The sequence below is a fragment of the Stenella coeruleoalba genome (assembly GCF_951394435.1).
Source record: "Stenella coeruleoalba genome assembly, chromosome: 8".
Taxonomy (NCBI): Eukaryota; Metazoa; Chordata; class Mammalia; order Artiodactyla; family Delphinidae; genus Stenella; species Stenella coeruleoalba.
Window position 1 is genome coordinate 3,459,956 of NC_137154.1, and position 12,883 is coordinate 3,472,838.

Below are 12,883 nucleotides of genomic sequence, written 5' to 3' on the forward strand. Positions count from 1 at the left end.
CGGGAACATCCTGAAGAGCCATGTGTCTGGGGCTGAGGGTGTGGAGGTTTATGGGTCCCTCCACATGTGCAGGTCCAGCCACGGGGCTCTGGGCTTGGCCCCTCGAGTTTCCGGGGGCAGAAGTCACGTGGACAGGCTTTGAGAGGAAGGTGTCATGTATGCAAATTTATTCAGATGAGCGTTCAGCCACGGTCCTCTGTGGATTTGTGTACACTCACTTTTTTTAAAAAAAGAATGGTTTCCATAAAAGGTTTGTTGGTAATCACCTCATTTTTAATACAATGTTTATATACAAAAAACCCCATTTCAAACCACTTACTGTACAAGAGAAAGTAGAAGCATCAGATTGCATGACTTTAGCAAATAACAAAAATCTGCTACGCCTCCGGACGTCCCCCCTAGTTGACAGCTCACAGGAATGTCAGCGTCTCACCGACCACACGTTCAAGACAGACACGTTTATCTTTTCGTCCCTCCCTTTGGTGACACATTTCTATTATGTTTCTCTGGGTGCTTGAGAAATTTCAGATCATCGGTTAGTATAATGGCTGCAAATTGAGATCATTCTTATCGGCTATGAGATTCGTTTTCACAAGCTTTTAAAATGATAATAGTCCAACAGTAACATTCCTGTAAGTAAAAATATAGAGAAGTGTTACCAAAATAGAAGCCTTTATTAATAAAAATCTTTGGTATTAACAGTATTTTAAATTCCTCTCAATGATATTTGGTTAGCTAATAAAATAAAAGCCTTCCGCCTTTGAGCTACAGAGAAAAAACCCTTACATCCACTGTAGAATTGATTTTAAAAAAAGCCCAATAAATATTCTGAAGCTGCAAAAGTACCCCCAGAAGCCTTAAGACTTCTTGCAACCCTGAAGCCGTCTGCAGAAATGCCTCCGAGGTCATAATCCCTCACCGCCCGTTTTTCTATCACCCTGAGGTGGGGGAAGCGTGTGGCTGCTGGTGGGGACCCCGGAGGTGCCGGTCACCGCTCATTCAGGACACCTGCACCCCGCTAGTTCTCCAAGAGTAAATTCAGAGTTTCCTGGCCCTCTGAGTGGACAGAGCCAGGGCACCTCTCTTTCTGACCAGTGTCTCGGTTTCTGAATCCAGGGAAAGAAAAGGTGATGAAAAATCTCACTTTTTCAACCTAGAGACAGGTGATGTCTTTTGGAACTGGTGTCAGCATCGTTTATTCCTCATCCACTTCTCTGTTTGCCCTCAAATCTCACACCAGCTTTTGTCTAATGCCTTGGAATACCACCTCGCCTCTCTCTTAAGGCATCAGGAGGATTAAAGAAGATGTCTTCTGGGAGCTGCTTCTCACGCTAACGGCCAAGGAGACCCCAGACTCCAAGCATCGCTTCCGCAACGCGCCTGCATCCGCTGTGTATCACCCTGTCCCCAGCAATCATTCTGATTAACCTTGAATCCTAAAGATAACAGAATTCCCTGCCTAATGGTTTTGTGCAAAAACAAGAAAAAAAACAAACAAACAAACAGAAAAAGACGGGGAAATGTTGTCCTATCAGAAGAAAGTGGTCTTCCAGGCCTGCCACAAACCCAGGAACCACTGGGCCAGGGAGCTGTGAGAAGTCGCCTGCCCCGGGAGAGGGCGCGCGTCGTCGATGGGGATGCCCGGCAGCTACGGGGTGCCCCCAGGGAAGTCGGGGCTGTCCGGCGGGGCAGGAGGGGTGGGGCTGTGGTTGTTGAAGGGCTCCGCCTTCTTCCGGTCCTTCTCCATCCACGTGTCCAGCAGCTGCTGTTTGCCCTGCTCCTCCCTCATGAATAGCTCCACCATGAGCACCTTCTCCTTGTGCATCTGCTGGCTGATGTCCTTGGGGATGTCAGGGATGACCCAGTCCACAAAGTCGCTCATGAACATGACCAGGTTCTGGAAGGAGAGTCACCGTCAGGCGGTGGGAAGGAGGACCTGGGAGGCACTGCCACTTCCACCTGCACCCCAGCTGGCAGTGCCTCGCCCCGTCACACCCCGGCCCTGGGACCTCAGACACACCTGGACTTCCCAGGCCTCGGTTTCCCGGAAGGTATAAATGAAACAGGAAACCAGCCAGGGGGGACCTCTGGTGGCTGACTTTCTTGAAAGAATCTGAGCTCAGTAAACAGGAAACGTCTCTGAGTGATTCTGAATCTCTTGCCTGGGAGGCTTGAGAAATGATCTGATTGGTTACCCATCACCAAATATAACAAGTGTTAAGGCTTTAAGGGAGAATAGTCAAAATACAAAGAGACCAGAAACGCAGGGAGCTTAAACTGTCTCTGATGATTCCGCAGGCCCTTCTGCCATTTGTCAGGTCTCCCGGGATCACCCTGAACGGCTGCCGCCTCCCTGGATGCATTTCTGGTCCATAGGGTGCAAATGAGTTGGCTTTCGTGGAAAAACGGAAATCTCTGGTTTTTAAACTTCCGTCTGACCGGCACTCGTTAGTACGTATGGCTGAGTTAGTCACCTTGTCACGGAAGGTGCTAGCGCCCCCCCATCCGCCATCACCTTTCTGGGTCCACGCTCCCCAGCTGTGGTGGGTGCTGGCCGCTAAGGCCCACAGAGGCTCGTCTCCAGGGAACCGTCCCCCCAGTCTCCCTGTTCCCAGACTGGATGGTTGCAGCCAATGACTGGCCAGGTGGGCAGACTAAAGGCCCTCTTTTGCGTCAAGGTGGGCCCACGTGTGTGGTGGGATTCATGCTCCAGCCCAGACACCCTCCCCGCCGAGCTCCGTGCCCCCAGCCCCTTGCAGGGCCTTCCCTCAATGACCGGCTTGCACCAGAATCCTTGACTCAGGCTCTGCTTCTGGGGAACTGGGCCCCAGACACTAGTTCTGGCTCCAGAGGGTTATGGAAAGCTGGCGGACGAGGCAGTGGGGCCTCGGGGGCCGGAAGCCCTGCCAGGGGCCACACTGTGTAGAAGGGGCAGGGCTGGGGCTTGAACCCAGTTCCTGGATTCCAGGTTCTGGGGGCCACACAGGAGGGCAACCCCAGCGTGGCCTCCCCGGCTGGGACCTCAGGGCCGCATGCATCAGCCACTCCCCAGTCTGGGGTCCTGTCCACTGGGAATCGCTCGGGCCTCAGAGTTAGCCCCACTCCCCAGAGACTGGGCCAGGCGGGGCCAGGTCCCCTGCCTGCTGCGGGGGGCAGGGGGGCGCTGGTGTCAGCTGGGAGCCCACTGCCCTCCTGTCCCTCCCTGCCAGCCCTGTCCACTGGGGCACGTCTCCTGCTGCACAGTGACAGGGGAGACTGAGGCCTCCTTCAAGAAAGATGCCTTGCATTTAACTAAACGACCCCAGTCCTTCCGGAACCCCGCTCCCGCCTTCCTTTAACTGAGGAGGGGCTGGGACCTGTCCTTGCCCAGGGCCTGGGGTCACCAGCACTCCCCACCCTTGGGTGCCCAGGGCAAGTCCTCCAGCCTCCGAGCCCCCGACGCCAGCCAGCTCCTGTCCTCCTGACCCTGTTCTGGGCACAGAGCACCTCCTCGGTGCCTCGATTCCCAAACCTTCTGGAAGCAGACAGGACCCTCGCACCTGGAAGACGATGACAAAGGCCAGCCGGGCGGCCAGGACGGCCCAGAAGTCCTTGGAGACGTCGTACTTGTGTTCCGACCATGGTGGTTCCCGGTAGTCTTTGTACCTGCAAGATGGAGTTGGGTCTCTGAGAGGAACTGGGGTCTGGCTGCACCGAGGGGCTTGTGAGTGTCAGGAAAGCCTGAGTCGGACCCTGGGCCAACTGTAGGACAGCACCCTCCCTGGAGGAAGAGGCCCCCCTCCAGCCCACTCACACGCCCAGGGAGTCTCCCCATGTTGGACGGGGTGCCGGCACCCACGTGGGCTGGGCAGGCCAGAGGGGCGTCCCCGTAAGTCCAGCTGTGGGCCCACAGAAAGAGGCTCCGGGACCATCTGGTCCAGGGGTTCCAAACTTTTGAAGGCAGTGGAGCCCATTTTCTAAAAAGAAATCCCACCTGAGACTCTGGTAGGTCACACAAAGCAAGTGGGGCCTCCCTGGTTGAAGAGGGGTGGGGTCCCTAAGCCTAGAGACTCAACCCACCCCCCATCACCCACAAAACTCCAGGCAGGGCTCCCTGAAATCCAGGTCTCCAGTCTCGACCTTCTCTGTAGGGGAAACTATTGGAAAAAATGAGACGTTTTCTCAAAGTAGCCCTTGTACGACGTTAACCATACAGTTATTGTGGTCAGGGCACCAGGGAACTGTCCCCAGGCCCGCCCTGCCCCACGGGGCCCAGCGCCCCAGCCGCATGTCTCTCCCTCTCCCAACTGTTAGCTCCTTATCTCCGTGTAATAAATACCAGCCCGGCCCTCTTATCACTTCCAGACATTGCCCATGAGCGCCTGCTGGGAGACAAGGTTGCTTACTTCCCTGGCCCCCAAGGTTCCACCTCTGTCCCTTGTGCAGCGGGAGTGGTGGGTGCCTCCTGGGCTTTAGGTCTGCCTTTTTCTCAGAGGCCCAGAGATGCCTGATGTGGGGCTGAGTGAGGATGAGAACCCGGGTTCTGTCCCCACCAACCACCCCAAAATTTGGGAGGTGCTTGGTTTTAACGGGGCTGACCCCCTCTGTGTGGGAAAAGCTTCCCTAAAGCCGTGTGAGGAAGCCATGGCCGGGGCGGTTTCTAGGTGCTGGGCTGCAGCTGTGCCCTGCTGGTTACTGAAAAGCTGAGGCCCAGGTGGGGAGACCAGGAGAGGAGGCACCTAGCTCTGTGGGCACAGGCCTCGCATAGACCCAGAGCCGGCTCCCGCCTTGCTGTGCATCCCTGCGCCATCGCTTGGCCTCTCTGGGCCTCGGTCTGGCATTCCCTCACTTAGTCATGTCGCAAGTATTTATTGAGCAGCTACTGCATGCCCCTGCATTCCAGGGGCAGAGCTTGCGGGGGGCACAGACAGGGCCCCTCACCCACAGAGCTTTGTGTCTGAGGGAGCTGGATGGGAGCCTCGGAGGGCCTGTTCAGAGCTAAGCTGCCAACCCCAGAGACAGGATTGGGCTGGGAACACACCCTCTGGTGCCAGCTGCTGAGCCACGCAGAACATGCACCACCTGATCTCCGATGGGAACAGGCATCCCCTGTTCTCCCAGCGTCAGAAGCCACACACATTTTCTCTTCCCTCTTCTTTCTGTTCTCAAGGCCAGTTGCACCAGGATGCTGGGAAATGTGTTTGGGTCACCTGGCAAACTCCTATGCATCCCTCAAAGCCCACTTACATAAGAACCGTCCAGATGCCAACCCCCACCACCTGCACTGACCTCTATCAGAGATGATCTTACAGTTTCCTTGCTTTGCTCTTGTGCTAAGCCTGCCACCTCTCCCTGGGGAGAATAATAATGCCCTCTCTGGGGTTGCTGTGAGCATTCAATGAGACCACGTCTGTTTCAGTGCAGGAATAAATGGTAGCCAGCAGGGGTCACAGCGCTCAGCTCTGCTAAGCTGCCTCTCCCATTCCTGCTGCCCCAGGCTGGGCTGGGTGCTGCTCCTTTGGGAGGCAGCTTGACGGGGGAGCGGCCCGCAGCACGGAGCTCACGGCACCTACAGCACTTAATAGTGGGCAACGGTTGGGTGGGCCTGGCTAAAGCCTGAATCCCAGGGAGCAGAGTGGACTGGCCCATGGCCTTCCTTCTCTGTGGGGGTAAAAGTAACAAGGTTCTCACTTAAAAACCAGGTCTCTGCTCTGCCTCCTTGGCCTCCCCCTGCGTGGCCAGGACTCCTGACCGATGCATGGATGGGGAGGTGCTTCCGGGGGCTGGATGCCCGATGCCCGATTCTTACCCAGGAAACACCAACACTGACATTTCTGAGGGAATTTATAATAAAATGACCACCTATATCCCTGCCTTCTTTGTTCTAAATCATTCTTCCTCTAAAATTCATTTTGAGTTAAATAGGTCAGCCTGAGTGTGTTCTTGGTGTGGGATGTTCAAACAAAGCGAGAGAAGTGCAGCGCTGGCTGAGAAGCGGCAGGGGTCCTGGACCGGAAGCTCGGGGGTCTCTGGGGCCCGTGCCTGCGGACGATGGCGAGGAAGCGACCTTGAGTCCCTGCCCTTGACCCCCAGCTCTCCAGGCAGACCCTGCCCGAGGCGACCACGCAGGGGGTTGAAGCAGATCACCTGGGCCTTTCCTGTGATGTACGTGCTCACGTACATGTGCCTTGAAACATGCGGTGGGTGGGATTCTGAAAAGCGGGAAGCATGTCGTGTTGCCTGTTTGTGTGTCACCTGCCCTTTCTCGTTGGCAGGCCTGGCTGTACCGGGTCCCAGAGTAGGTGTGGTCCCTGCCCTGACACAGAACACACGGCACGTCGTGTAATTTCTCTTTAAGCACTCGGGGTCAGCCGGGCACATCTGCTGTTGCAAAGCCCTCAGTAGCACCTGTGCTGGACAGGTCTGCCTGCCTGTTCCAATGACCGCACGCGGTGCTGGTTTTCCATTTCTTGGGCCAGTTTTTTTTTTTTTTTGCAAGCAGCCACATGCCACCGCTTGTTGCTGTCAGCACCCTGGACCCTGGCAGTCTCCTCTGCTTCCTGCTACTAGGGCAAGGGTATGAAGACAGACAGGTAAGCTTGCTAGAACTATGGGCAAAGTAAGAGTAAACAGCCTTGGGGTAGATTATCTGCCCTACGCAGAAAGGGCTGCGCGTCATCGCGTGGGTTTGTGACACGTGCTCTGGCCCCTGCAGTCTTTCGTGTTCTGAATCTCAGCTGGGCTGGAGGCGGTGCGGACTGCCCACAGATGCTGAGTGTGCCCCACTCTGCCTCCCCGGTCTCAGCCTCATGGCAAAGCCCGTGGCCAGTCGCTCCACAGTCCTCTGTTTCTTGACCCGGGATGCCGTGCCCCTGCCCGCACCTTCAGCCCTACCGTCCACGTTTCCCTTTACGCTTCACGCTCCAGAACAGGCTGCAGTTTCCCACCCACAGACGCCCCTGCTCACCACTCTTCTTTTACCCGCTTTGCCCCTCCCCTTGGAGTGACCCCTACTGCCTCCACCCTCTACCCGGGCTTCCGGCTACTATCACCCCTTTAACTCGATCTGTTTATGCTTCTGTTGTCCCTGCACAAAGTCCCTGGGCACCAGGGATCATGTGGCCCACGCCCGAGCCCCAGCCCTGAGCCCCCGGCCCCTAACCCGGCCAGGCTGGCACGTGGAAGATGCACAGCGAATAGCCAGGCCTGGCTCTGCCCCGCACTCGTGCCCCCACCCTCTTCCCCGCCTCCGTCTTTCCTGGGGTGCTACCTGCCTGCCCTGAGAGTCTGGCCAGCTGATGGGGCCCCGCAGGTTGGACCCTCTCAGATGTCTGTTGCTTTTGCCTGCCCAGCACCCAGCACCCCAGTTTTCCTTGGGGTGCCCCCCAATCTATGGCTATGACTCCATACGCTGGCACACGACCCAGACCTAGCCAACAAGATCCCCGCACACTCTGGCAACAGTGATTGGTTCAGGCATGGGCCTCTGACCCGAGACAGGTCATTGAGACTCAATCCTAGGACTTCTGCTGATGAGTGGGAAAGAAAGCCCCCCTACTGGGACTGCTGAGCAGAGAGGACTGCTGGGGGACGCTTACTGCCTGTCAGGAAATGACGCCCACATGCAGGAATGCATAAAATTGGGAGGCAGTGTCAGGATGGGGCCGGATGACAAGGCAGCCCCTGGATCCCGCCATGCCTGAAGCCTATCACGGACTTCTTAGTTAAAGGACTAATAAATCACATCCTACCCCCACCCCAGGGATATTTTTTTTTTCCTCTTGAAGCAAGATTAAGCTGTTCTGTGATGTGCCCTGAAAGAATCCTGGCTTGAACTGGGGTTTTCGCAGAAGCCCACCAAATGGGGCTCTTTAAAGAGAGCTGCCTGGGCGGTACCTGCAGATCTGCACCTCGTAGCCCAGGTCTAGGGGGTCGTTGGGGGCCGTGCCATTCTGGAAGTCGCTGACGTTGAAGGAGGAGAGGGTGTGGTTGACGAAGCCGTGCATGGTCCCGTTCTCACTGTACATGTACAGGTACACCAGGCGAGGGATGAAGTCCGACGTGAAGGAGATCACGAACGCCTGGGGCGGGAACAGAGCAGTGAGTGCGGACGCCAGCTGGGAGGGGGAGGGGACGTGCCCCACCTGAGCCAGGGCAGCGCTGGCCCTGGGGTCCGGCCACGTGACTCAAGTTGGCCAACATGACCCCAAGGCCTTGGCTTGTCGAGTGACAAACGAAGGGTTGGGGGCGTTCCTGTCGGCCCCTCCAGCGCCTTGAGGAGAGGGCCCGGGGGCTGGGAACAGGGCGCCCCTGAACGAGAAGGCTTGGGGACCATGCTGGCTGCCTCTCACTGGCTGTGTGGCCCTGGACAAGTCGCCTGACCTCTCTGTGCCTCCATTTTCTCTTGTCAAACAGGGCTAACAGTGCCCGCTCTAGGTGCTTCTCCTTCCTGGCTTGTTTGAAAGAGAGCGAGGCAGGGAGGGAAAGTGCTTTGCGGATTGTGAAGTTCAGACCCAGCCCACCCTATTCTAGAGCAGTCCCCGGGGCAGCGCAGTGTAAGGCCAGTATCAGAGCATGGACCCGACGGCCTGGGGTAAAGTCCAGCTCTGCCTCTTGTTGGCTGTGTGACCTCGGGCAAGTCGCCTGACCTCTCTGTGCCTCGGCTGTATCACCTGCAAGATGGGGCAATAACCCTCTGCCTCCATGGGCCGTGTGTGCACTCGTGGGTGGGTGCACTGAATGGGCTTAGAAGGGCCTGGAGCATTCTAGATGCTCAATAAATGTTAGCTGCTATTATTATTATTGTTGCTGCTGGCTGCTCTCACGAGACGTCCAGCTTGTTCCTAGCTGCTCTGCTCTCAGCGCCCCCATACTCATGCCCCAGAGGGGCTGTACCTTGGTGTTTCCAGCCTCTCCCCATCAAAATGTGCCCCCAGCTCAGCCCGGGGCGGGGTGCGGAGCTGTCGCTGTCCAGCGCGCAAGCTCAGCCCATGGCCCCCCTTTATAAGTGGGGTTTCAAAGCCTCAACCCAGCGGGACTGGGTGGCTGACAGGGAGCTGTCAGCCAGCAGGGAAAGCAGGTCCAGGGCTCTGAGGGTCCCTTCTCCCGGGCCGAGCACCCTTCCTGTGCCGTGGGGACTGAGTGTCAGGGCCTCACTGTGACCCTGACCCAGCACTGTGACCATCTGCTCCAGGGAGCTGCCCGCCCGCCCCCCGCTCCATCCCCGACCCTACAAGGCACAAGGTGGCAGTTTCTGGGGGGCTCAGGCTTGACCGGCTGGTGGAGGGGTGAGGGTCACAGGGCTGAGGCGTTGCAGACGCCCCTGGGGTTCTCGTGTCAGGAAGGCGTGGACCAGATGCTGGGGCAGGGCCGTGGAGGGCGGGGCACTGTCCTCAGCGAGCTCGTGTGTCTGTGCGTGCCTGTGTGCGTGTGTGGGCGACTGGCAGGTTCCTCTTCTCTCCGTGTTTCAGGATTTCTCAAACTTTCTTTGAAGAGTGGGCATGAGTTTCACATAAAGGGGGAAAGTTAACTTTTTTTTTTTGGCCGTGCCGCGTGGCCTGCGGGATCTTAGTTCCCCGACCAGGGATCGAACCCGTGTCCCCTGCAGTGGAAGCACAGTCTTAACCACTGGACCTCCAGGGACGTCCCAAAATTAACTTTTTTAAAAAAGAGCAGAAGAGTTGCTAATGAGGAATCTCCGTGTCTCTCTCTGTCTCTGTGTCTCTGTGTGTCTCTCTCTCCCGCCCTCCCTGTCTCTGTCTCTCTCCCTCTCCCGCCCTCCCTGTCTCTGTCTCTCTCCCTCCCTGTCTGCCTCTATCTCCTTCTCTTGTTTGTTCTCAGGACTTGGGAGAGAGGGGACTTAGGGGCCAAGGTGGGCACAGTGGAGGGTTTTGCCCCCGGTTGCAGAGAAAGGTCGAGGAGATTTTGTCATTCCCACCAGAGCCCGCCCCACCCCTCAACAGGACCAAGGGATGCTTCTGAAGAGGAGATGCTCCTGCCAGCTGGGAACCGCTCCGAGGCTGGAGGTACGCACTAGCTCTCTGGAAGGGGAAGGGGTGCCCGGCCGCATGGCAGCTCGGCCGGGCTTCCTGGCCGAGGTTCTGACGTCACCGGTCACTTACGTTGATTATGACGGCAAGCTTCCCGATGCCTCTGAGGATATCGTACCAGATGCCTGGGGGGAAGGGAAGCACAGGTTTAAAGACCCCCTTGCCCTGGCTCTCAGTAACTTGGGCTAGCAGGCAGCAGCCCGGCCTTCGCAGAGGCCGGTCTGGTCCTTTTCTGGGGCAGGTCAGACACGTGGTAACAGGGAATTGTTTGGGGAGGACCTGGGGGAGCCTGGCTGACAACGGAGCCCATGGCTTGTACTGGCTCGTCAGCTGTTTGTAAGCAAACTGTGTAGCTTCTCAAAGAGATGCTTAGAAACACCTGGTCCCTGGTTCTGAACAATCTCCTGTGAAGCTGCGTAAACCACTGATCGGCGTGGATGGAGCCTTTCTCTAGAGAGACAAAGATTCAATTTGGACGCAGCTCCTGCCCCAAAGAGCCCACGCAGCAGTAACTGGAGACTGAAACCACGAAGTTTGATGTCCTATGAATTTTCCGTAGCTCTAGTGCCAGGAAAACTGAATTTAGGGACAGGCCAGGTGCAGGGCGAGGGTCAAGGAGCAAAGCCAGGGCCCCCGGCTGGTGAGGCTGGGACCATGGCCTGGGTATAATGACTGGACAGCAGTGCGGTACAAACCATTTCCCGTCTGGATGCCCCCTTGTTCCCATCACCCCAAGGTGCAGCACTGTACTCATCGCAGGTGAACAGAGGATGGTCCTTTCTGAACCAGAAAGCCCAGGACAGAAGCACTTTATCCAGGGCTAGCCCCACTCCTTAGGGGCTCAATGCTGCGACTCCTGGACGGGCGCCCAGTGCCCCTGCCCCCAACCTGACCGCGTTCCTATGAGGCTCGCACACATCACGGAAAAGCTGGGGCTGGAATCCTGTCCCAGGCACTCTCTCTCCCTGCCTGGAGCCAGACCTGAGTGGTGACAACGGCACTCCTCAGGAAGGGCTGGAGGGGACAGTGGCCGGTGGTTGGGGGGCTCCACCCAGGGCACACAGAGCTGCTCATGGGCGTTCCTGCCCTCGCAGTGAGCGCCCGTCTCGGGAGTGTATGCTTGGGGGTCTGCAGAGACCGCAGGAGTTCAGGCCCATGTAGCCCAGAAGCTGGAAGCTGCAGGCTGGGACCCAGCACCCGAGGTCTGCCGTGAGGGGCTCCCCAGCCGCCGCCGGGTACCACTCCATGAAGCAAGCATTTACGCTGCCCGCTGTAGACCCTTCTGCGGGGCCTCATGGGAGTGACGCTCACCTCCCTGCCCATCAGCCGCCCGTGCCGGCTATCACCGAACCCGAGATGCGAAGTTCGTCCCGGTTCTGTTGGGTCTTCCCACGAGGGCAGCGGTGTTTGATTCACTTTCGCGCTGGAGCAGTGGCAGGGCGGTCACGGGGCCTGCACGCCTCGGGGCGCTAGATCCACCACCCTTCCCATCTCTCCCGACGGAAGCACTCGAGGTGCAAGTGAGCAAGAGGCAGCTCCTCGGACGACGCATCTGTACGAAGTCAGCGCTGCGCAGGGCCCACCCTCACGGCTGGCCGCCTCGGGGGCGGGCAGCCCTTCTGGAGACTCCACGCTCCCGGGGAGCACATCCTTCATCCTTCCCGGGTCTAGCAGGCAGCCTGGCACGTGGGGCTGGGTGCTGTTGGCTAAGTGTTGGCTGAGTGACTGTACGAACGTAGAAAGCCCTTCCAACTAGGCTTCACGCCCGAGCAGAGGTTGCCACATCCAGGTGCGTGGGTGTTTCCTCGAGCTTGCCCGCTGCTTAAAAAATGCTGGTGGGAATGTAAATTGATACAGCCACTATGGAGAACAGTATGGAGGTTCCTTAAAAAACTAAAAATAGGGCTTCCCTGGTGGCGCAGTGGTTGAGAGTCTGCCTGCCGATGCAGGGGACACGGGTTCATGCCCCGGTCCGGGAAGACCCCACATGCCGCGGAGCAGCTGGGCCCATGAGCCATGGCCGCTGAGCCTGCGTGTCCGGAGCCTGTGCTCCGCAACGGGAGAGGCCACAATGGTGAGAGGCCTGCGTACCGCAAAACAAAACAAAACAAAACAAACTAAAAAACAGAACTACCATACGACCCAGCAATCCCACTACTGGGCATATACCCTGAGAAAACCATAATTCAAAAAGAGACATGTACCACAGAGTTCATTGCGGCTCTATTTACAATAGCCAAGATATGGAAGCCAGGATATGGAAGTGTCCATCCTCGGATGAATGGATAAAGATGTGACACATATATACAATGGAATATTACTCAGCCATAAAAAGAAACGAAATTGAGATATTTGTAGTGAGGTGGGTGGACCTAGAGTCTGTCATACAGAGTGAAGTAAGTCAGAAAGAGAAAAACAAATACCGTATGCTAACACATATATATGGAATCCACGGGAAAAAAAAAAAGGGTCATGAAGAACGTAGGAGTAAGACGGGAATAAAGACACAGACCTACTAGAGAATGGACTTGAGGATATGGGGAGGGGGAAGGGTAAGCTGTGACAAAGCGAGAGAGTGGCATGGACATATATACAAACATATATACAAACGTAAGGTAGATAGCTAGTGGGAAGCAGCCGCATAGCACAGGGAGATCAGCTCTGTGCTTTGTGACCACCTAGAGGGGTGGGATAGGGAGGGTGGGAGGGAGGGAGACGCAAGAGGGAGGAGATATGGGAACATATGTGTATGTATAACTGATTCACTTTGTTATAAAGCAGAAACTAACACACCACTGTAAAGCAATTATACTCCAATAAAGATGTTAAAAAGAAAGATACAATGCAAATAGAAA

At 56.6% G+C, this 12,883-nt stretch overlaps 1 protein-coding gene across 6 annotated transcripts in view; it reads right to left on the reverse strand.

The window, feature by feature from the left end:
* Nucleotides 1–260: 260 nt before the first annotated feature.
* ANO1 (anoctamin 1) overlaps nucleotides 261–12,883 on the reverse strand; it is a 161,508-nt gene continuing 148,885 nt past the window's right edge. For all 6 annotated transcript variants that reach the window (XM_079929146.1, XM_079929143.1, XM_079929144.1 and 3 more), the window contains 4 exons: nucleotides 10,101–10,153; nucleotides 7,876–8,060; nucleotides 3,540–3,645; nucleotides 261–1,897 (listed from right to left, as the gene is read on the reverse strand). In XM_079929146.1, coding sequence (XP_079785272.1) covers nucleotides 1,649–1,897; nucleotides 3,540–3,645; nucleotides 7,876–8,060; nucleotides 10,101–10,153 — 593 coding nt within the window. In that variant the 3' untranslated portion in view covers nucleotides 261–1,648. The remainder of the gene's footprint in view (nucleotides 1,898–3,539; nucleotides 3,646–7,875; nucleotides 8,061–10,100; nucleotides 10,154–12,883) is intronic.